Source organism: Helicoverpa armigera, chromosome 13, assembly GCF_030705265.1.
Source record: "Helicoverpa armigera isolate CAAS_96S chromosome 13, ASM3070526v1, whole genome shotgun sequence".
NCBI classification, from domain to species: domain Eukaryota; kingdom Metazoa; phylum Arthropoda; class Insecta; order Lepidoptera; family Noctuidae; genus Helicoverpa; species Helicoverpa armigera.
Window position 1 is genome coordinate 6385521 of NC_087132.1, and position 26024 is coordinate 6411544.

The 26024-nt window shown below is 34.8% G+C and overlaps 1 protein-coding gene across 1 annotated transcript; it reads right to left on the reverse strand.

Moving 5' to 3' along the window:
- Nucleotides 1–999: 999 nt before the first annotated feature.
- LOC110376158 (uncharacterized) lies at nucleotides 1000–21107 on the reverse strand. The gene is made up of 7 exons (XM_021334543.3): nucleotides 20972–21107; nucleotides 9443–9676; nucleotides 8842–8970; nucleotides 5274–5388; nucleotides 3737–3915; nucleotides 1824–1886; nucleotides 1000–1497 (listed from the first exon to the last, which is right to left on the reverse strand). The coding sequence occupies exons 1-7, from the start codon at nucleotides 21012–21014 to the stop codon at nucleotides 1430–1432; spliced, it is 831 nt and encodes a 276-aa protein (XP_021190218.1). The 5' UTR covers nucleotides 21015–21107; the 3' UTR covers nucleotides 1000–1429.
- Between the last annotated feature and the right edge of the window lie 4917 nt (nucleotides 21108–26024).

Sequence of the window (26024 nt, forward strand, 5' to 3'; positions counted from 1 at the left end):
TCTTTGTTTCAGTGACGGGATAATCTATTAACTTTTTGAAGCGTGGATTCTTCCATTCAGAGGCGAAAAATATTTTCAACTTTTAATTGAGTTATAGATTCTGCTCTTCATATTTCATTATTGAATATAAGAGCAAAAAATCCGAATATGCAATAGCATTTTCAGGTTTCCAGAGAGAATATAGTACTGCATTTTATGGTTCGATTTTAATCATATTTCCATGTAAGACCTTTATCCGATGAAATCAGTTCCGACGAGCGAATCATTTCGCAGAATAGAGATGTGCAGATATTATTGATTGTTAAAAAATATATACTGACATGATTTCCGTGAATTATGGTAGTAACCGAACGCTAAGTGTGCTGTTGTCTTATTGAGGATAAACAATTTTGAGATTGATCTGTGGTTTTCTTACCAATTCAGTAAATAACGCTTTCATGTATGACAATAACTATTTTCATTACTTTTGTAATGACAGTTGTGCATGCACTATGATGACTTTACAGTTTTACAATGTTGATAAAATACACTCCAAGCAGCTTACCTACTTTTCTTGCAGACGTAATGCTACAAGAGAAATTAAAGCTTGAAAGATTATTTACGTACTGATGGGAGATGGCTTATAAACATATAAAAAGCCTTTTTATGACCTCCTCCGCTTTTTATACGTACTTTCCAACGTTACACGAGCTCCGCCGACTTGACGTTCCCTCCAGAGAACGTGTTTACACCAAGTTTTTCTTATTTTTTTGTAAAAGAAAATGTGTTTTCTACCGTCCAGTGACGGGAGCGAGGAACAAAATCTGATTTACTGTTTTATATTATACACACCTCACCTTCTAAAACAATATAATAAAAAATATAAATGTGGAATTTCCCGTGGAATCGTACCTACTTAGGTTCTCGGATGATGCTTCAAAAGGTTTTTTGAGGTTTTACAAAAAAGATCGTCGTTATTATAAAACAAAGAGAAAACACGAAAGTACATCAAGCGTTTTATTTACAGGGTGTATATCAAAAAGCTACAATCAGTACCGGTAAAGTAGACGGTTGTTATTTTTAAAAATAATACTGTCACATCCAAGTAATACTTAATTATGTCATTTACCCTAGATTTTAAAATTATGAAAATTAAAAGCTTTATAAAATTACCTTTGCCTTTCAACAATATTAAACATTTTTAAAACTAAAGTATCACAGATTTTGTAGACATTCTAAAACAATCTTTATACGAAGCTTTATACGTAACCAACATTAATTTATACAAACTACTCGGTAGTCAAAAACAACAACTAATAAGTTTTCAGTCTAAAATATGAACCTAAACGAGAAGCCAACAAACTTAATGAACTTAAAAGGCTACGTCTTTCATAAAGTCATAGACTTAATATTCTAGACTAAATCAGTATGTACAATGTTACTTAGTTTATTAAAAAGTAATTTTAATGCTTATTAGTAAAGTGTATAATAGAGTGCACCTCCGGAGCGGGGAACTATCTGAAAATAAAATTGTTTACAGTAATTAAGGTGGAAAGTGTTCAATTAAATAAAATGATTGTATTGTTACTGAATCGGGCGGAGTTTTTATGGCAGAATTGTGTAGTTGTATCGTTTCATTTCATTTATTGCCAGTTTGCGGTTTGGGACATTGCATTTTAGCTGATTTATCGGGTAAGTAATGCTCGTGCAGTGTTTAAAAATTCTTGTTCTACACTGCATTTTGATACCTTATTAACTAATTTTTTTTTTTTATTTAATTTAGTTAATAAGGTCGATCAAAGTTGGATGATTATGTCAAAAATATGTATTCAAAAGTGTCTTACTGCTTGCTTGATGCTCCTGTGGTTTCTTCACTTCTATGCTTGCACTATGCGTTGGCATAAGACCTGCAAAAGGAGGTCAACTTCAGACAACGTACAAGAAGTTTGTATGGGGCTTATGATACCTGCTGTCAATACCAGTTATTGCACCTGTTTGCTCAGTGAAAAGCGATAGGTGAGGGGCATTTAACAAAATACTTAAAAGTAATAAAAAATGAATTCTTCATAAAAATTGGAGCATTAAGAAAACGCTGCAGTAATAATTCATGGCCATAAATGACGCATAATTTTCTCTAGCTTTAAAAAAAGAACGCGCTTCTAGGCATTGAAGAGACACGTACAGAGGTTGAACGCTCATATTATCGGACCCAAACTAATCCCAGCCTAATAGGCTTCATGCTGAACAGGTACCCCGTGTATTGGCTGCCATTACACGTACTAATCACGCAACTCAGATTTCATGGCCAGCAGATACTGCAGGCTCGTTAATATCTATGGTTTCCGTAGGCCGTAAAAAATCGTTCGTATTTTAATCGAATTTTATTTTCGAGATTGCAACTGATTGCCGTTTATGTTATGCCAGTATCGGTCAGTTTAGGTTTCCAGGACCATTAAAAAAAAAGATTCAAATAAATATTGAAGTACGTGACCTTATCGTAAACTCTCTGAAGACCTATATTAATTCACTAGTTTACAAAAAAATATATTTTTTTTGTTCATGAAATGAAACCTATATTATTTAAGTAGGCTATGGACGGTTACTAAAAAAATATTTTTTTATTTTTCGTAGCACGTCACAATTCGGAGATATCGATGATTTTTTTTTTATCTACCCGCAATTGTTTAAATGCGTTTATCGTTGTTTTGTTAACAACTGTGTGAATCAAAAGTCTCATTTTTATATAAAAATGTCATCTAGAGTGTGTAAACTACATCCAGATCGATTTTGTTATGTTTGTGGGAAAATTGTTCAGTTAAATCGTGGTTTCCCTTTAACAAAACCATTGCAAGAAGCCTATTTACAATATTTTGGATTTCCGGTGTCAAATCAAGATAAAAATTGGGTTCCTCATGTGATTTGCACTTATTGCAGATTGGTCCTCAGCTCCTGGTATTCAGGTAAAAATAGATCACTGAAATTTGGTAAACCAATGATGAAAAATTTTACCAAAGCTTTGGATAAGTCCAAGCCTGCATTTCAATATCTCGGCTCTGTATTTACGAATCTTTCTGCGGCTAAATTAAAGGAAGATAAAAAGAAGATATTTGTGGGTCCTCAAATCAGGAGAATATTGGACGATACAAAATTCGAGGGCCTTTTAACCGATGTAGAAAAAGCAGCCTGGAACTCTTTCAAAAGTGTCGTTAAAAATTTTTTAGGCAATAAAAAAAGTGATAATTACAAAGAGATCGTTGAAAATTTATTGCATAATTATGAGCGTATGGGTGTAAATATGTCACTAAAAATTCATTTTTGCATTCCCACTTAGATTTTTTTCCAGAAAATCTTGGTAGTGTGAGTGATGAACACGGTGAGCGATTTCACCAAGATTTAAAATTATTTGAGCAAAATTATCAAGGTTTTTGGGACGAAAACATGCTAGGGGACTATTGTTGGTCTGTTGTGAGAGATACAGATGAAAATATTTATAAAAAAAGAGCAAAAATTACCCATTTTTAACTGTCTATCGTTTATTTAGATGTGTTTTTTGTAAAAATCTTCTTAATAAATATTTCAAAAACCTGACGTGCTGGATTTTTTTAAATATTTTTTCCGAGATGTAGATACCCAAAGTAATGTAACCGTATGTATTCCATTTCATGAACAAAAGTCATGTAAACTAGTGTTACAATTACTTATTTTGATTTCCACTTTATCTACAGAAAAATTGTCCTAGAAAATTATAACGACTTACCTGGATAATAAACAGTAGTTCTATTACTAGTATAATTAGCTAAGGGTAAGCTCAATACACAGACGAACTCCTCCCAGGGGCTGGTGACGTCATCGTCGTGGACCAGCGCCGTCGTCTCCACGGTGTACATGCCCCAGGAATCCATCCTCATGTCAGTCAGTGCTCGCTCCAGTGGCTTGCTATGACAGAAATACCAAGCTACGTTGTAAAAGCAACTTAATTTGTTTGTCTCTACAGGTTTCGAGGAAAACCTGTGTCTTGTGAAGTGATTTAGGGGGAAAAGTTTTAGGAGATAGATCAAATTCTGGGGTAAATAAAGGATTAGTGCCAGGGTGTGTGAAAACAATGTACCTAGTATGATGACTTACACCATGAATTACATTAGTGGCTCTAACAAAGATATTTTCTAACAAAAAATAAAAGAGAAATTTTAATAAAATATTTAACAAATCACATACTATAAAAACATTAATATTAAATGTAATAAATTTGGAATTCAAACACCTTTTGAATTACTATTGCCTTTGAGAAAGTGCTGAGACATAACCTTATTTCACCTTACGGCACAGAATTACTGCAAAAATACGTTTGCCTATATTTGTCTGAAAGCTGGCTTTAATCTTAGCTTTTCGCCATTCTGAAGTTTAATCTTTGAGAAAGTTTATAGCTATAAAATTTTACTGTGTCTTGAGGGAATCGAGCAAGAAAAACTAAAGCACGTCGGGTGAGACACGTCACTTAGAAATTGCCCCCGGGCGGAGCTGAGTTTGTTCATAGTTCCTACTCCATTTGGAAGTGGTTATAATATTATGTACCGTTAAGTGACAAATATAGGTAGCTGTACCAATAGTTTTACTTATGTCACGACCGTAAACACATGTTGAAGAAGCAAAACATAGTAAAGCATATAAATCAATAATAAATATGTAGGCAGACATTACATGTGTAACCTGCAGCTGGCCAGGTCGTAAAGCGTACAGAACTTATACGACAAGATCATCAATATAACATCAAGATTCGTATAACAAGATCACTTGACCTTATCTCACTCATGAATTACCCATAAAACTGCCGTCTGCCCGTCTCAAGATTTTTATATATTTTTCCGCCCTGTTCACTTTCTGTATAAATGCTTTATACGTTACTTTTATTAGTCTTGATAATTAACTTTTTTATTACCTTTTACAAGTTTTATTTTTAATTTCTAACTATGTATTCTGCTTTTGTTGTCCAGACAGTGATGTTCGTCATCGACTAGATTCCAGTACTCATGTGCCGATTCCAGTATGTTTGCTCATGATAGAATTTCATGCTTGGCTTTGATGACAGTTGCAGAGCCTCGGGGTAGATCCTTTATTAGGTTCCAGGAAATGTATAAAGCACTCGTTACCATATAAGTCTTTGTACACGTAGATTCAATTGTTACCAGTTTTACGAGAGAGATGGCGCGCAACTTGATTCATTATGTAGACAAAAAAAAATAGCATAGTCAAATCTTCATAAATAAAGCATGTATATTTAATAGGTAAGTACTTACCCTTTTGATAATATAGTTAGAACTGGTCGAGGGTACAAGTACTCCGCGACACATCTTAACGTTACTAAAAATACATATTTTTTCTCTTGCTGGAAATGAAAACTCTTGCCCGGACCTGTGGAGCAAAAATAACTATGAGTTACAATGAAAAGAAACAATGCCGTAATTAGTTTATAAACAGACCACGTTTATTTATATCTGCAGTTGGTATGTTCCTTATTTATTTTTAGGGAAGTTACTTATTTTAGTAGATAAAAGGTACCCAAAATTCCCGTTACATACGACTTCCTAGTTCGTTGTTATTTGGGCTGTATAGGTCTGTCAGCAGCAATGAACGTACATGAGACACAAAGGTCCCGACTGCCAAACTCGATTGCAGAGTAAATCGGTTTGTCCTGCGTTGAACTAATTCGTCCATACGCGTCTCGATAAACTAGATTAACATAGGAGGAAGCCTATACACAGACAATTCGATTTGTAGTTCATGCCAGAATATTGTTATGCATTTTAGTCGGCCGTGGATGAACAAAGATGTTTTGCACTATTACGTTTTCCTTTGTCTCGTGAGGTACTGTTTTCAGGTAAACAAAGTCAAAAGGTTTTATTCCATATAGACCTATTACAGTTCTTGCGAAACGTCAATAGCTAGTTGCACGGTTCTAAGAAGTGGGTCTTATGAAGAAGAACCGGCAGGAAACTCTATAGACACTCTTTTCAAAATAATAAACTTTTTATAACCATCACATGCCTAGCCTTTTTCCTAAAATATTGTTTATAATATTTACACTCAAATAAGTTTTTATTATATACATAGATCTGAGCAAGAACCTGCAGGTGAAATTGTATACACATGGTGCAAACTTTATTATCGCCTAAATACCTAATTAGAATGACGCGGTACGGTTTATCGAACTCCAATTCCATCTATCTGTTTAGCCTTAGCTAATCTAGTTTGTTGTGGTCTGACAGCTTACCTTACCTGAAATTAACAGCTAATTATAGCCTTCGGCTAAACTGATTAGACCAAATCGGGACACATGAAGCCAATATAACTTTAGTCCGAAAGAATAAGTATAATATATTCTTTTATGAATAGTTTGTGAAGGGATCATCATCCTCCGAGCCTTTTTCCCAAACTACGCTGGGGTCGGCTTCCAGTCTGGTTTGTGAAGGGATCTCTTCATATATTATGAAAAAATTGTTTTGTTAGTTTATCTACTTAACTAAATTCGTGTTCAAGTCACTGTCTTCAATTAAGATACCAAATAACGGTCTAATCGAACACTTTTGACATCCATATTAAAGCGTTCTAAAAATAGTACCTACTTCCAGAATGTTATATATTGTGGAAGTTATCTATCCAGATTGTGCTTAGTCAGGGCAGCCACGGGCGTTCGCTTCACGAAATCATGCATATGTTACCGGCCGAACCCGATTTTAGGACAAACCAGTTTTGCCTAGGCTCAAATAGTTCTTCCTATAGGCGTTAGGATTAACTAGTATAGCCTAGTCCAAACTAATTTGTCCTAAGCCCGATAGGACGGACCAGTTTAGGCTAGGCAAAACTAGTTGATCCTGATATAAGTACGCACACTGTAGGATAAACTGGTATAGCCTAGTCAAAACATATGCATATCTAAAAGTCTAAATAAATAGATGAACTAAATAAACTACTCCGTGTTTAGAAAAATAATCATCTTTATTAAACTATATTGATTCGTCGTTATGGATAAATTGATAATACGAACAATCATACTACATATATGTAGCAAACTAACAAATAATAGGTAAGTATTTTGTTAAATTAACTAAATACGTTATTAGGCGCGAGAAGAGCTCGTGGCTAAGTCAAAGCCGGGCGGATCGATCGATTATAAGGTTAAGCAACGCTTGGCGCGGTCGGTCCGTGGATGGGTGACCATCTTGTCATAATGAATTCTTCCGTGTTTCGGATGGCACGATAAACTGTAGGTCCCGGCTGCCATTTAAACATCTTTGGTAGTCGTTACGGGTAGTCAGAAGCCAGAAAGTCTGACATCCAGTCTTACCAAGGGGTATCGGGTTGCCCAGGTAACTGGGTTGAGGAGGTCAGATAGGCAGTCGCTCCTTGTAAAACCCTGGTACTCAGCTGCATCCGGTTAGACTGGAAGCCGACCCCAAAATAGTTGGGAAAAGGCTCGGCAGATGATGATGACGTTATTAGGCGCGAGGCGCTCGGGGCGTGTACGTTATGCACGGCTAGCAACTAGACGCTAAATGCATTTAAAACCACGCGACAAATGACGAACGGGGAGCGAGCGGTGTGGGACGTTCGGAGCATTCCCGCATGAACATGTTGTTTAGACTAGGCCATACCAGTTTATCCTAGAGTGTGCGTATTGATATCAGGATCAACTAGTTTTGCCTAGCCTAAACTGGTCCGTCCTATCGGGCTTAGGACAAATTAGTTTGGACTAGGCTATACTAGTTAATCCTAACGCCTATAGGAAGAACTAGTTGAGCCTAGGCAAAACTGGTTTGTCCTAAAATCGGGTTCGGCCGGTAACACATATATTATCGAATTTACTAGCTACCTTATTATAATTTCCTATCGCTAACACCGAGTAATATAAACACATCTAGTATAAACAGCGCTCTAGAATATTATTTACATTCTATTAAACAAACCAATATTTATTCATGTGTGATTAATATCTACATTTATGTAAGGCTTATAAAATAATTATAACTCAATGGTTAATTAATTGTTTCACTATTTTACTACCTGATAAAGCTAAAAATAACTTAGCAATTAAACTGCATTTGAATAAACTCCATTGATATATCATTATAGCCATAGTTTTGTAAATCGATTTTAGATTATTGGTATCCGATATTTTTCTATGGCAGGTGATTGACATTAAACATTTCAGCCTATTAATATTTATATTTTAATATAATTTTGTGGAAATCAGAAGAAACCGCAATATTTATATATATTTGACATCAAAGAGCTGAAATCAAATGATAAATCATTGAATGTGTTATTAATATATGAATTAATAATGTATAATGTATTGTATATTTAATTATATAGAAAGCTTAACTATCAATTTCGAAATAACATTCGTATTTTAATCCGCAATTCCCAAAACCAATCAACAATATTTAGTCTAACAGCATACATTTTTTGGTTCCATCATTTATTCTTTTTTATCACTAAAAAAAAGAGCACATACCAAGTCGTATTACCGAAATAGAAGTAAAAAGTGAAATACCGAGAAGTCAATTTAATATCTCTCTCTGTGTCGGCAAAATATCTTTTCCTTCGAGACATTTCGACGTTGACAGCTGAGTTAATTTATAGGAACTACAAAGTAACGTTTTCAATTTCGTCTGGTATTTAGTTAAAGAGGTTTATAGCCAAAAATTACTCAACAATACGGGTATTTTGTTTACATACACGATCTAAGCTAAAAAAAATTGGTAAGTACCTTTGTTTTAGTACAGAGAAATGAATTTTGGCGCGCAGAAGTTGTTTGTACCGCAATAAGTTAAGGAAATGATTATAAGTTATTAAATTACTTACTGTACACTAACATGGATCTCGTTTGACTATCCTCAGCAATGAATGTAGACACCACACACGTATAGTTGCCGCTCAAGTGTGTGCCAGGGTTTATTATTTTGATGGCTCGGTAAGCCTGTAAAGGCTCATCTGAAAATAAAAATATATTCACAAAATTTGGCACAACTACGTCGAATTTAATAAAAAGATTATTTCAAAGGTTCAAGCTGGAATCAACGCTGTTGCAATTTTGCTCAACTAGAATTGTGACACAACTACAAATATGAAAGATACAAGAAAAAAATTCCCGCAAAAAAATCTTTTTCTCTATTCGTGAAGAGCAGTAAACTTAATAAAATTGCAGAGTCCATTTGTAAACATAAAAATAGGTAGGACGTTTCGATAAAAATATAAATAATGGAAGATAAGTATATTAAAGCCGTAACGTGAACCAGGCGAATAACAGGAAAGAATCAGAAAAACTTTTCTACGTAATGTTTACTTGTTTACGACGGCAGGCCTTAAAGATGTAGTACTTCACGAACCTGAATCGAATTACTATGGTAATCACATAATATAAGAATCTTGAGTAACTCAATGATGTTTTGATGTGTCAACTTACCCGATATTTTAAAATTCGGGTCAACTTTTCCCTTTAGAAGTCCTATAAACTGTGGTTGCAGCGGTGGTATCCACTGGTAGACGAGGCCTGTAGAGCCGTTGAAGAACCACTTTATGACCAGTCCAGGGCCTGGAGTTTCTCCCGTGCTGTAGTCGCAGTCCAGGATGACTGACTCCGTGCCGAGCTCCACTAAGGCTGGCACGTCTAAACGCTTGATGTTTACAGCTATACATTCTGCGAAAAATTAAATAATAATAAATATCGGAACACCTTTTTCAGACACGATCTGTTAGCCCCAAGGTAAGTTACAAATTAACTTGTGTTATGGATGCTAACACAACTGATAAACTACATATACCTACATGCATACATATTTTTAAATACATATTATCCGTCAGTTACACAAAGCTCCATTAAAGTTAAAGCTTCTTTAAATCTATTTCTGACACTTTTTATCTTGTTGAAAGAAAGAAAGTGGTATATCACCCAGACCACGACTTACAAGCATACTTATCACACATGTCGACCGAACCGGGAATCGAACCCGGGACCTCAGGTTCGGCAGTCCGGCATGGTAACCATTGCGCCATTGAGGTCGTCACAAATTGAGTTCGTTATACTGGTTACACATCGGGGAACAATCTTACTTCATGATATCACAGTTAGAAGTGTTCATTGAGATATAGAGTTAGAACTGGTAATGGGTGCTTAGGTACGAACTTAGTATGAAATATGTACAAAATTTCGAAGTTATCTTTGTTAAGGACTTCCTTATACCTATTTAGTCGTATGAGGTAATGTGTCAGTTTTCTAAGTAGCTATGTGCCAATGTATTGGTCTCTACTTGAACTGAGGTACCTAAGATGTAAATTATGTGATGGAATGCAAATAAATAAATGAATATCAGTTGTGTAAGCACCCATAACACAAGTTAATTAATAACTTACCATGGGGCTAATCAACCGTGTGTGAAAAGGTGTCCCGACATTATTATAAAAAATTTCAATATTCAAGAAGTTAGTGACACCTACCTACTAACTTCTTGAATATTGGAATTGCATTGCAGGCACAAGTATAAAGTAAGGATTAATGCGACTTGTTTATATATGTGTATATGTTAATTGGAAATAATAAAGGTATATTGTGAAGAATTTTATTACCGTTCTACCGTTTTTTATGCACTTGTGCGTAGTGCAAGCTATCCGTTCGTGCATAATTAAGTAGATACGTAGTATAATTCTTTGAGATGTAAAGATTTACTTTAATTACTGACTAGAAACTTGATGTTCGTTATTTTCTAAAAAAAAAAAAAAACTAGGTATTCGGTTTTTATAAATTGTTACGACTTTTACAATCCTACGTTTATCTCAAATTGTAATTCGAGCTAGATATCATAAATCAAAAAAGTAACTGATGAAAAAACTACAAACTCTACAGTCTACGTTTTTAATTTAAAAGTATATTTTATTTTTCTTATTACCACGTTTAATATTTTTAAAGAAAGTCTGTCTGACAGTTACAAGTATATTTTTAAAGGGTTGTGACACTAATCCCGTCTACAATGGATTAGATAAACACATGCAGGCTTTAGGGTTATACATATCTCGTTATGACAACTTAAGCTTCCCCAAAGATTTGTGACAAGCAAATAGATCGCTGGGTTGGTATCGGGTTGCCCGGGTAACTGGGTTGAGGAGGTCAGATAGGCAGTCGCTTCTTGTAAAGCACTGGTACTCAGCTGAATCCGGTTAGACTGGAAGCCGACCCCAACATAGTTTGGGAAAAGGCTCGGAGGAAGGAAGGAAATAGATCGCTGGGTTATAGCAGCTTCTATTATTCTAATATTTTTCTAACAATATAAGTTGTTATATAAAATCATCTCTTCCACTATCAAAACAAAAAAAATATAAGTTGTTATTGTCATATTCTATAACACGATAAAGTTTAAAACGTTGTACAAAATATTGCTAAATCAATGAAAGTAACCATTTCTAAGTAATAATTAGGTATTTTTGCGCATTGTGAAAAAAATATATATGTGAAATGTGAACCATACCATTGTCATCTTCCACGTAAATGGCATTTACAAGTGAGTAGGCTGTTATTGTTCAACTAAAAATAAATTGACTTTAATATGTACGAGGAGTGTTTTTCAAAAGGGCTTTGAAAACATTTTTTTAATTGTAGAAACCTGACGCTCACTTGCAGTGACTCAGTTAACGCTTGTGAGCTGCATTTAAATTAATGTTCTGTATAATTTAATTACCATTTACAGTAATTGCGGGAATAATAAGCACGATTACCATACTACAACGTTATGTTCATAATTTATTAAGTCCTATCCATTAAAATTAATATGCAAAGTGAACAATTATCCGATCTGTTAATGGCGCACGTATGCGCTACAGTTGAATGAAACTCGGTGGAAAATTCATAGCATTCATGTAACAAGCAAGTGGACAGTTTGCAATTTGCAGTCATAATGCAATCAAAACAAAATTTATATTTTACTTTTTCGTTAACGACAACGTGATGATAGCGAGTTTGTATCCGAAGAAGTCCTAAACAGCTGGACTAATTTTGCAGTAGGTAATTTTGTAAGTGGCTTAGAAACAGAACAGGTAATTCATAGAAGGAATTATGATATACGGGAAACACTGTGGTTTTGAACAATTACCTACGGTAGTCTTTACTTATTTGTATTCTGACCAAAACAAAAGAAAAACGAAGTCGATTGAAAAAAAATGTATGTTTGTAGATTTAGAAATAACATAGGAATTTCTGTTCGTTCGAATTCGTTCACGGATCGATGGACGTAATTACGATAGATCCTTTGTTTCCAGCCCGTGTAGTTTACTGGAACACAATTAGGTATCACTGTTAGATAGTGCAAGAGGATAGATAGCTCGCCAGTTATATATTCAGACCCAGTTAGTAGCGAAGCGAACACTGACATAATGTTTATCTTTAATGTAGTGGCAATCGCATGACGCGTGATAACGGACTGCAATGCCATCAACGTTGTTCTGTAGGTACTGACTAGTATCCTTAAACAGTCATTAACCAACAAAACTAAAATTTTACTTAGTGTTATGCAGTCATTAAAAAAATGCGTACCTAGTCTCTCCAATTACCATTTCTAAATGATTGGTTTTCTACGACGCCCTAATTATGAAATAAGGATTTATTTTGCTTACTTATCAAACCAAAACCCGTTGGCAGGTAAAATATTTTCACGCACCAAAAGGCTTAGATAACCAATATTCAAATTTTTGTTGAACTAATTAATGTTAAATCTGTTTAGTAACATGTATGTTTCGGTAAATTATTTGTAGTAGGTAAACTAATAAAACAAATTACTGTCTGCCTAAAGAACTAATTTAATTATGAAACATGTTTATTGAAACAAGAACTTATCCCTGTTTATTCGTATATTTAACTAATGCTTAATATTCAAAAGTCATACTCATAATACTGATCGACAATAAATTGGTGCCCTGAATATAATGTACCCGACATCTATTTTCATAAAAGAATTTGGGTCAAGAATTGTAACATCGATTGCATAATCAGTCTTATAAGTACTCAGACGAGATGAGCACGATTGCAGAAACGGTATCTATACTCCCATATGAAAGACGCCCGTATCGGACTAGGATCCCATCGAGATCAAAGAGATTAAAAATATATTATTAGGATCCTTAGATCCCAATCGTCTGCCTCAATAGCTCTTATGTAAAAGAAATGTGAAGCACATAATACGAAATACGTTCGATGCGGTTTAATATCGGAAAATCCGTCTTTCTCTCTGTTAATCACGTATGTATGAATGCAAAGAGCCTGTATTATCGGAGGTTTGAAGTTTGGCTACACATCTTTTTACTTTGTGTAGATATAACATCAGATTTAATGTTTTATTCCGTATGAAGTTTTGTAATATATTATGTAACATATCCTGTATTACGATGACTTTCCGTGAGAGAGAAAGGTTTATAAGGAAGCTTGGCTAATAGGATGTAAGCCTATCAAATAAGAACAAAGACAGATTTTAAACTGCTGCTGAAAATCACGTTATAGTTAGACAGATATTTTTCAACTTGCGTACTCATTTCTGACATAAGCCACGGACCCATTATTCTTGGAACTACAATAGTTCGGTTATGTCGCAACCCAATTTTCACAATAATTATTCTAATTAGCTAACATCGGGTATGTGGGGCTTTGAGCTAAACCTCGTGCTGCAGTGATCCGCTGGCTACCGTGTTGATTAAGGATTATCCTCTCAGTAACAGACGCACAAGTGACCGCTCTGAGTCTGATTGGTATTGCCATGGGTTTAGGAAGCTGTCACTATCGCTTTGTTGCTCCACTGGAATAACGTGATGGCTCTTTTTAGGTCTAAATGTAAGCGAGATTTACTTAACAGATTTAAGGACTGTGTCCTTAAGTTTTAATTCTCAGGTTTCCTATTTACATAGTTACATTTTCAGCATATAAGTTAATAGTTTTGTAATTAAATATACTGTAAAAAGAAAACGTTACTGTTACTCTATATTTTTTTGTTGTTTTATAAAATGTATTACTTCAAAATTGCAAAAGGCACAGTAATTAAAAACCGCATGGTCCGAAGGTTTCGAATAAAACATTTATACGAACAACAAGAATGATCAGATGTATTTTCACGTTTCATTGTTATCTACCGAGTAACGAATACAAAGAAATGATTCGACAAGCGAATACATCGACGTAGAGGTTTATGAATAAAGTATTAATCTTAATGAGAGTAAGGACACAAATTGATGGGGAGAACAACACAGACCTAATAAAAGAGAATCTGATTCATGTTGCCTTTGTGGAATAACGTTCGTATTTCAGTTGCTGGCAACAGAGAATAAGTTAATCTCTTTGTTTGCGAGCGGTAATTATTTTCCTCTGGAATAAATTCTCCCCTTTTTAGCTTTTAGCTCAACGATCAAAAACTGAATACATTTCTTTGTGTCACTGCTAATTAATTATCGTAACCTTTCTGGCAACTACGCCTGTCAGTTTTATTTTTTGTGATTTGTTTAGGTTAATCCAGCTTTCGTGATATTTTCTTTGTATTACTTTGTACAATGGCTGTCAATTATATTTTCTATTGTACCCGTTGTACTTTGTACTAGTATTAGCTTCGTATGACCTGATTTTTTGACAACAGGAAAAGTCTTAATTCTGGTTAGACAACACGAGATTACTAATTGGTCAGACACAAATGAAGGTTGAGTCGACCACCTAATGAGTTCGTCAACTCACTTATGTATGTGCCGCAGACCAAACAAAACGGATTCTGTAGGTTTAATTAACAAAGTTGAGAGGTTTTCTATTCACGTTCAAACAATATAATTATGAACATATTTTTATCTTCTCAAACGATCTTTTATCTTCGATGAAATTAGTTTAATTTTCTTCAGAAAATGTGTACTTAGTTGCTTAGTTCCGAGTACGATGATCTGAGCTCGGTTCAGTATCGATTTATAATTAAAATAAGCCAGGTTGGAAAACTGAAAATGCTGTTCGTGAATAATATTAGTTTCAGTGATATTTCAGAGCTGAGTAAAACTCTTACGTGGCGGGATGGCTGAATATGCACAGAACTAAAGCCGGTCACGCTCATAAACATTATGCAGGATATCGTTTTAAATAACGTCTAGCAATTTGTGCCCTGCACTGTGCACAATTATGGATTTACAGAAAATTTTAAAATAAAACTTATAAAAGTGTGAAATTATTTTAATTGTTAAACTAAATAGTTAAGTAGCTCATTGCTATAAGATTGAGGCGATTCCTAGAATAACAACAAAAAAATATTAATGGAACATTGTGATATGCAACAATAATTTGATAATGCTGCTATAGATTTCCATAAAAATTTAGAAAACTGTTGCTTTACTACCCGTCTGGATACAGTGCCGCACAAAGATATAGATATGGATAAGCGATACAAACGCGACCGAGAAATGTATTTCCTATGAATGTCGACAGCCTTATAAAATCAGCTACGGTATCCAACGATAATATTTCATACACTACTACTACTTGCAGTCAACAACGTGGACCTAAACTATCCTGCCGGGGCTTAGGGATAGCTGAAAAGAGTTAAAGAGCCTAATATACAAAGGGCTCAAGACGAAACATGGTGGGTTTTAGTCAGTAAGAGGCCGCTCTCATTTGATGTTTTCCCACAAAAAAGTGGACTTAAATTACCTGCATGAAAATGTAAAAAAAAAAACGTCTCTATAAAACAAGCAGATGGTCAACTCCAGAAGTAGATAGTCGTGTTTAATTTGGTCCTGGTCTTGCTACAAATAGGAATTCGGTAGAACTTCGTCTGAACCAGGAAAACTTTGATAGGAACTTGGGAATGTTAGTCTAGAGTTCGCTACATTGTCCGCCTATCACTGGTCTAGTTGTAGCTGCATCTGCATGCCATCTATCACTACCGACTGATAATTATTCGAGATATCTGAAAATGATTTCTTGGTAATTTAGCTGCATGTTTCTAATAGCGGTATGACATTTAGTAGGTTTCTAATTAAAACCACTAGGATTATCTTAGGTGAGCTATTTTAAGATTTAAGCCGATTAGAATTGCAGATTGTTATGGTTTAGCGTGAGTGTTTAGTTTTACTTAGAGAGAGCCTGATATTCAAGAACAAATAACAACATAAGCGCAAGAAATTAAAAATAACATATAGAAAAGAAAACCTTCTACTCATGATACCAAAAATAAAAAAAATGAATCGATAACGTAAGCCATTGAGACCACATTAACAATTTACAGAATAACCCACAAACATTACTACAATTGTCATTACAAATGTATGCGTTATAAGCATGCTCACTCAAGCCATGGCGAATAAACATTCTTTCGCAATAACAGACCATCCCTACGCCAATATGAATTTATTATACCGACGTTACAGTTAGATATTGTTTTCGTAGTTTATCCCTCTCAAATAGTCCATGAATAATGCAATGTGGTATAACAGCATATAGGTTAAATATTATATATAGCTCGGCTCGTAGTTATAGGCTTTCAAGTAGATTGAAACCTCGATTGTTATTACACACACATATTACTAACTTTATGTTTGTTTATCCGTCGATTTATATTGTTTATCAAGTAATATTGACTTTAAATCACAGTTATGTTACCAGCAGTTTGTCCGCGGGTTTGCTTAAGTGGAATTTAGAAACCAATAATGTATCGAAATATCGTAGCTGCTACTTAGTTCAGTAACCTTTTGAGCTACACCCACAGTCTAGGAAAGAGCTAAGTTTTCAGCACGGCTCTAACATAATAATTCTCTTATCAACAAGCGATAAAAATGACGGAATATAAACCTATTGAAAATAATCTTAATAAAGCATTTTTATTAGATTGCTTTTGGAAGGAAGCTGTTATTAATAGATATATGGGCTATCCGAAAAACTTGGGTTCGTATATGAACGTATAAAAAATGTTATTGTTAGATCTTTATACAGATAACGCTGCTTTACATGGAATTATCCGACACACTGGTTTTCTATTGAAAATAAACCATGACAGTTTTAATACTCGGAACAGATCATTTAATTATATTTTGCAGTTTCCTGGGAAAACAATATAAAAGAGCACGCCGAATTTCGGCCACGTCAGCTTTTTCGAACTTAAAAACATAGCACTACATTATTTTTATAACGCACAAGCATTTGTACATACCCAGGTGCTCACTGTTCCCTTACTCTGTCAGAGATCAGGTACAGGACCGACATTTACTTGCTCTTTGGTGCACCAACGTAACACCACCGACTTTCAAATTTTATGCTGTTTCTTAAAACTTTCTCATAAACCCACAAAGCTATTTCGGCGTGAGTCAAGAATTGAACCGAAAGAGTGCAACGAATGCTTTTGTTTTAGTAAATATCGTTCCCTCTTGCAACACGAATGCTTTTATTAAAGCAGTCCCTTTGCAGCCGCTTCTGATTAGCTTTACAGATAGGTATCAGATCTTTGAGGACTTTTTCTTCTGAGAATTGAGTCTTACATCAGTCAAGCAGCTCTTTCCTATTTATAGATCGTTCATTCAAAGTCAAAGGAGATTAACATGAAATGAAAAGGATGCCTCCTACCTGGGATGTTGCCCGCATTAAATGTACCTATGTAATATGTAGGTTCGGTTAGTCTTGAAGCTCAATAATTACAGTCAGACTAACAAATGATACCTTTTTATGGGATAGTGTAGAATATGTAGCTGTATTCTTCAGTTGTTTACACCCACGTTGAGAAATGAAGGGCCATAAAAAGATATTGATATAAATCTAGCATCCTGCCGTTTCCTATAAAAGTTTTCCAGTTACCTTATTACTTACATTTAAGATATTTTATGTCTGTCTAGACGTAGGACATCGTAAAATACGTTCTTTTGTTATTGTCCAATTAAAGTGCTAAATAAACTTTATCAAGTATTTGTGAAATTATATTTTTAAGGGTTCAAATGACGGGATTATTTTTGTTATGGCTGACAACTATTTAACTGGCCATTAGTACTAATAATATCGCCACCTAAGTTGAAACTCTTATATAATGTTAACATACCTAATGTAGCTTATATAGACAAATTATTTAGTAGTTGAGTTTTATACTAATATCCTGGATATCGTGCGTGCCGATAAATGTCTGAGTGTTCGTTTATACATTACAGAAGTACCGAAATGTTTTTGGAGTGGAAAATGTGACACGCAGGACAGCGATTATTGAACAAGGGGAGAATATTACCTATGTTGTGAAAGATAAAGCTCATGAGCGTAGTAATGATAAATAAAACTATCAATTGATATTGATAGCCGAAACGTTGACATGCATGACTTGGATAATAAACAATATTAGCACGATTTTTGGTCATTCCCTTTGACGGGGTGGCCACTGTAGATAGTAATATTCCTAATGTTGTAAATTAAATGATAGCGTAATAGGTGTCGAAGTAAATGCTTGTCGACAGTAAAACTTAGTTATTCTTTTGTCCACTACACCTATTCAGAATAAGCTATAAAGCAAACGAAAAGAATTAAAAATTGTCCGGAAAATTGAAAACCGGGAAAACTGCAAGTGCTTTTTCTAGGTATGAGATTTTGTCACAAACTTTATTGTTAGGTCAGGACAAAGCCGGGTCAGCAAATTTCTTTCGTTTCACTTCCGACAACATAACAGCAAATTCTTGAAAATAAATACTACGTACAAATACTCGCTATTATTTATTTAATGTTGACAGTAAGTAATATTGTTTTACTCAGGTAAAAGGCAAACAACTTTATCTTCCGACGTACCCATCAAGCCGATCGCTAACTTTGTTACACAACTTGTTTCTGTTGTCTCCCAATAGTTATAAAACAAATACTTTATCTTGGTATATTGTCACACTAGTTGGCTATTAATATCATAAGATAAGTTTTCTCAACATTGTAAGAGTATTGTGACTGAAAGTTTTACACAGGAAAATCGTTCAAAAAGCAGGGCAAAAAACGTTAGGTAGTGAGTTTATTTTTAGAAAGAAACATTTGAAAAGATCGTTTAAAATACACGCAATCCCCGAGCTTACAATCTGCAGTCTACCAACAATAAACAAAAAATATATTTCAGTGGAAACCACAAAGCAATCTCGTCAATATTTCACGACGATGTCGGATAACGTTACCGAATGCGTATCAATTCCTTTGTATAACACAGGAGTGGGCAGTTACCGTATTGGTCCCGTATTCCCGTTGTCTACCTTAGGAGTGAGGAGACACGAGTGGAAACGTAACCAAAACAGGAAATTAACCGTCAATATCCGAGCGAGCGTATCCACTTACTTGTCGAATGGCGGAGATTCTTTTTACCTTGCCAGTAAGAAAAAGCTATTTTTATAGAACAAATACATGCGAGATAAATAAGTTCCAATACATGCGTGGTTTTAAATGGGAATTGAGGTTAAAAACAGCCATGGCTTGGCTTGACATGATATGGCATGACATGGATTGATCGATTATAAGGTTAAGCAACGTTTGGCGTGTTCAGTTTGTAGATGAGTAACCATCTCATCTTGGAAGTTCTTCCGAGTTTCGAAAACTACTTTGAATTGTTAGTCAGATAGTAGCCGAATAGACTGTCCACCAGTCTCACTAAAGAGTACCTACCTTTATGGTCACCCGGACACAAAAAACATAGGTGCCTACTCACATGCATCCTATTAGAATGAAAGCCGACCCCTATATAGTTGAAAAAAACCTAGGAGGATGACAAAGATGTACTTAGATTCAATTTCAAAGAAATGAGTTGGTTTATCCTTATGTTAAATATCAAACATATAGCCAAAAGTCTTATTCTGAGCATCTTATTGTTTTATACTAAAATGCAGGCGTCTGTAATTGAAGCCTAGTCTTAGCAGGTGCACCTTTACGGCCGACTCCATTAAATTCGAAGCACACAATTGGCTGTGCAATCGTGAATTCATGATATAGGAGCTATGAGAACCGTTGTGTTTATACCTTTATGTGTATGTTGCCACTGGCAGCAAGTATTAGGTGAGATGACTCAAATTTACTGCCGTGTCAAACTATGAACCTTGTATATAAACTTGTGTTCTATTACCTACCTTAGAGTACCTAACCTATTAATCTGTCAATTTACTCCGCGAAATTGTGGCTTCTAGAGCTAAGCAACAAAGTTTCAATTAAAAAGTTAGACCAAAGCTATCAAGAGCACAGCTTTATAACTTGACACTTGTTTCGACCACCGGCGCCGCTTACATAATCAACCGAGTGGATATATCACCGCTAAGTTAACCGCGTCCAAGCGCGAAACTTTCTACGCGAATGAAGCCATTTGCATGATTCTGCATTAAATTGTTAACTCGTTAATTGTTTATTCTAGAAGTTATGTTAAGAATGTACGCGTTTTAGAACAGTTTAAGTTTAAACTTTACGCTGAAAGACTAACTTCGTAGCCGTAAAAGAATGTTAAGAATAGTTGGTGCTGTTGGATTACCCTCAAAACATAGTTATAGGTACTTATTACACAGAAGAGCGCTAGTGTGCTATGAATTTTCTTTTATATATAAAAAAATATTAATATTTAACGGCATGACAAAGAATGCAGTAAAGTTACAGAAATAAAAAAGTAAGTGAACAAATAACGCATCCAAGTTTTTTATGGACTTATTTTTGACATCACATCGTGGGTGTGCTTAATGTAAGCTCTTCCTGAATGTTATATTTGACATAAAAGCACCCGTTGACCTTTATAAACGTGTTTAAATAATTCCACCTTAAGTAAGGCTCTACACATGAAAACATCAAAACAAAAGGCGTCATTGTTACTCAAAACACAGCGCAATCGCTACAATCAGAAGGCAGGATGACGGGAAAATTACACACAAGCTAAACTTTCAACACGCAATAGTTAACTGACAGAAACAACGTAAACTACTACATTTACATAATGAAATGAGCAATCCATAGTTTGATACCAACTTGAGCACAGAATGAGGAACACGAAGTGTATTGAATAGTTCATAGTCTCTCAACACTTGGTGAAATATGTGCCGGTAGTTTTCGCACACGAGGCAAAGTACGAGGGGAGGAGGGACGGCGACCGCCGCGCGAAGCTGTGGTGGCGCGCTGACTGAAAACTTTACACTACGAAACTGATTCAGGAGTAAGGGCGCATGCGTTCCTGCCCGCCTGTTGAGTTACTTTACAAGTTCTTTATTACAGCGTTAAAACATTTTGCCAACTTGCTTCTCATATTTGTAAGGGTGTTTCCATGTTCATATCTTTCGAAGGATGAATTCGAATTTTGTTATTGCATGTAACTTTTTGGGGAACCTTGAGCGAAAGTTTTTGTGGGTAAATATTACTTGCGGGGTACAAAATGATATGCTTAATACTTCGTTATGGTATTTTTGGTCGGTCGGTAACGGTCTACTTAAAAGTAGTTCTCTAAAATAAAGTCTTCATTTTACGAGGCCTGTATGAATGACGTCTGAAAAATGGCTGTTATGTAGATTAAAGGTTTTCAATTCAATCATTAAAACATTTAAATTAATTTAGGTACGTTTGATAGTATGGACAACTAGAATTTAAAAAAAAAGTTTCAAAAAGCAACCGTAACAAGTACCTATCGGTTAAAAAGTCAATCACCCTGTTTTGTTTCTATGTCACTATTAATTATCCTCTGGCCCTTCTAATCAAACTTTATGCTAAAACATTAATGATAAATGAAATGTTATTACAAATATCTTTTTCGTTGTGCTCAACGACTTTATACTCTACCTTTTTGTACGCTACGATCTAATTTGAATGCCTCAGTCAAAGTGTTAATTACTCTTTTGAGCTCTGATTAATTTCGTTTATTAATTAAATGACAGGATAAAAGTATTAATTCGCTTCATGCGAAAATTTATGTTATCTCAAGCCAAATAATGTTCATTGCTTTCGACTTTGTAGCTCCAGGGAATTCAATAGAATATACTTAATAAACCTTGAATGTCTGTTCGTTCAATTAACTCAATATATAATAGACTCCGTACACAATAAGTTACTACCTGAAATATTTCGTGCGTGTTTTGGAGGATTTCATAATTATTGATAGCTAGCTATTTGTGTCATAATACACAAAACCAAGCAAACGTTCCAGAATTATAATAGAGTTATTGCAAAAATTCTAACACACAAACTGGAATATTTCCTACATACATTACTATTAAATATGAATCCGTTTACCTTCCAAAGTCTCAATGCTTAATTAGTACAGACGCGAGCAAAATATAACGTATACGACCTAAATGAAGCTAGATGAAAGCAGCATTTTTTCTTGGCAATACAATTCGGGAAATCCTCCATTTTGGTAGCATGCCAATTGTAATACCTATCTACACAGAAAATGAATTGTTATAAACCCAATATCCAGGAGACTTGCGGGGTAGGCGATATTTTTAAACATTTTTATTTGTATACTTGCTGATGGAGGAAGGAAGATGAATCCTTTAATATCCCATACTGCAGGGGCTTACTGCATGTAATGAGTTTCACTATGTTTCTGGGGTGGTGGAAATTTACTAGGGAGATAATTTTGTATTTTCTGCGACAGCACTATTATTGTGGTATTATAATACCTTTCAACTTAACTCAAATAATATTGAAAGAAATTGAATGTGAAAGGAGAAGTTATTCCCTATAGCGTATTCTATTTTCGTAAAAGCCTTTTTAAATATTCTTACGTTGGAAAATAGTAGTTTATCTTAATATATAATGATATTCTTTTCTACGATTGGATGACATATTTTTAAATCATCCCCTATTATGTATTTTGAAATTGTAAGTAATAAACCATCATCACTACATATACTTACCAATATAGCCAGTTTGACTGTATTCAACAGACACAACATAAAACAATTTGAGGGTGCCGCAAACAATGAACTGAAGATAAAAGAAAATTGCCAGTTCCTCACAATTATTTGTTCATACAGTACGCTTTTTCTGACAGCCAAATTGTTCTTCACCTACAAGCGTTCAACGCTTTTATTACAATTCCAATATCCATTGCATTTTCTACAAGCAATCCAAATAAACATCTAAGTACGAGACTAACTAAAATAACATCGACTATTGGATTCCAGTATCTCTAAAATTTCATGAAAAAATAATACTCCAGTTTAGGTTTCGAATTCGGCATCACCAAAATTGTTTTCAGTACAATTTTAGCTGCCATGTTATTGATACCTAGTGAAATGCAGAACTGGCTAATTACACGGTACCCACGCTGTTATTATCATTTGCATAACATGCATTAGTAATAAGGCAATACTCATATTAATGTACATGAGAAAGTCGAAAGTCGATTCAGTCCTCTTTTTAATATTTGACGAGGTTCGACGGACCGGGTCGGTATCGCACGGTTGCTGACCCGCTCGCCTAGCTTAGGGTTGAAGATACCTCTAACTAATGTGAAAGACAAGAAATATGCCTCCTATTTGTATTGTAAAAGAAGAGTCTCCTCTAACTAACCCTTTCGTTGAAGAATTAAAAGTGTTATTAGTATGCTTACTTCATCAATCTTCAGTGATCTGATCAATAGATAAATGCACAATGACGCCTCCACAATAAACATTCAGCAAGTTAAGTTTGACTACGTGAGTAAAATCTATGTCATACAGTGAAGCTTCAGACTTTTTAAGGAAAACGCGGTTATTAAAATTAATCTTCTAACCTAGCTATGCCAAGACAAGCCAAAATAAATATTGAATACAAACGAAGCATACATCTAGTTACTGACAACCCTTAAAACCTTTCATAAGTTTACTTTTTTAATAATGAAATGCAATGCGAGTGGTAGTTCAATAAAGCGACTCGGACCCGCAATTTATGTCCGCATTAGAATGACTAACGGTGGTCAATAAGTTTGACGACGGTGCATTACTTGTAAAGCTAAGAACTAGAAGCCCTTTTTCATTTACCTTTCCATTCATTTTCCTTTTTCCATAAATAGGTATCGAGGAATTAATTAGCTGAAATTCTATAACAACATTCTCGTGTAAAGACCTAACTAAAGGTTTTGGCCCCCGAAATTCAAGAGCCTTACCGAATTCTGGCAAAACAAGATGTTTTGAGTGTTCTTGGTACCCTTATCTAAAATACTATTTCAGTTAGAGTATCATAATAATTATTTTATCTAACCTTGGAGAGATTTGAATTTTGCTCTAAGGGTTCTACAACTACTTCTTGTTTTAATTCCTACGTAACTAACTATGCTACATGTTTACCAACGTTATATTGCCATGTTCAAAATGAAATAAAATTTAATGATTAGTTAATGAGAAGAAACATTATGATTACGAAAAGCAGATATTCAAATATATCTTTGAATTATTTAATAGTATTAAAGTCAGTTTACCACATTGTTTAGTTAGGGTATCGATTATACCTTAGATCCATTTTACCTTAGAATCTTTTTTTTTTAACGACGTCAAAAATCATCAAATTACCCCTTCCGCTGTGGGTTAGCAGCGGAGAGGGAGTGTCAGACTCTTACTGACTAAAAATCGTCGTGTTCCGTCATAGGCCTTTTATGTACCAGGGCCGCGGTATCTCTTTCGAACAACCCGCAGCCCCGTACCTTAGAACCTTAAATTCTCATTGCAGAAAACCAAAAACATAATACGATACTACACATATAAGTTCAATATCATGTACAAAGCTGACTAAACGAGATAAAGGAAATTAAGACCATTGTGTTTAGCAAAGCTCTACAGTAGTACTTACACCTGTATTAACTGCTCAAGTCATAACCAGGACTTAGAAAGTTACAACTTCAAATAGAGGTGGCAATAATAGTGTTCACCTTTGTGCATCCTGTAGCTGTGGTTGTATTTGAATTTAGAAACAGTATGTTAGCAGAATATGTTATGATGATAATGGTACAGTTGAAGAGCTTGGGGCTAAGTCAAAGCCGCCTGGTTCGACCCAAGAATGGAATGACGACGAGTTTTCTTATGACAAGTTTTTCCGTTTTTCGGCAGAACGATAGAACGATAAATTGATGAAGCCATTAAGTCTAAAAACCAGTCTTACCAAAGGTATAGGGTTGCCCGAGTAATCTGGGTTGAGAAGGTCAGATCACTCCATCAATAACACTGGTACTCACTCAGCTGCATCTGGTTATATGCATCTGGTATCACCCCAACATAGGTACTACCTACAGTTGTGAAACTAAAATGGCTAATTTACTTTCACACTAAAAAGTGTAATGTCACTTCGTCGTAGCCTCATTTTATGAAACTGTATAAAAGCTTGGTACTTAATAACAACAGCACTCACTCGACTTTACCTTTAAAAGGTTTTACAGCACAATGCTTTCTTTACTTTGTTCATTTCCTAGTATATTTTTCATTATAATTTGAGCCTATTTTTACCCTTACAAAATATAAAGCAATTTAATTTAATTAATGTTACATTTCATAAATCATAAACTTTAGACTACGAAGATTTTAATATAATGAAGCGGACTTGGCCCGCGTTTTAATAAATGTCTTGCTAACTTGCGAAAGTTCTGACAACCAAAACATAATTCCCCTACAATTTTATCTAGACTGCGCGATTGTGATGCAAAAACTCATGTGTTCGACGTTCAACTTATTTGAAATAATTAATTTAACGAAATCATGTGAGAGGAGGCCTGTGCCCAGCAGTGGGACGATAAAAAGGCTGTAACCGTAATTTAACGAAAAAACCTCGAAAACAAAAGTGCACGTTTCTATGTAAGTACTTTACATGAATAAATAACTTACAGGATTTTATAAAATTGTCCCACTTACAATTACGTTAATATTTTTTCACTTTCACGGTAAGCCAGCTTAACCGATTTTCAGATTTGCTGAAAACGCAGTTGAATAAAGTGTATCAGCTAGTTATTAGTACTTACTTGTAAGTAAGCAGCTGATTGCCGAAACTAATATCTTATGATTTTTCAGTTCACACATAAGTAAATAGGTACCTACTTGGACAATAAAATCGATTTTAAAGA

What these genes read in the sequence shown, in the direction of transcription:
- LOC110376158 (XM_021334543.3), bottom strand. Translation starts at nt 21,014, where the DNA reads ATGAACTATTCAATACACTTCGTGTTCCTCATTCTGTGCTCAA. An exon ending in CCCGAATTTTAAAATATCGG is followed by an intron (nt 8,971 to 9,442) that starts GTAAGTTGACAC and finishes TTTTATTTTCAG; the next exon opens with ATGAGCCTTTACAGGCTTAC. An exon ending in ACAGGAGCATCAAGCAAGCA is followed by an intron (nt 1,498 to 1,823) that starts GTAAGACACTTT and finishes TTTTATTTTCAG; the next exon opens with ATAGTTCCCCGCTCCGGAGG.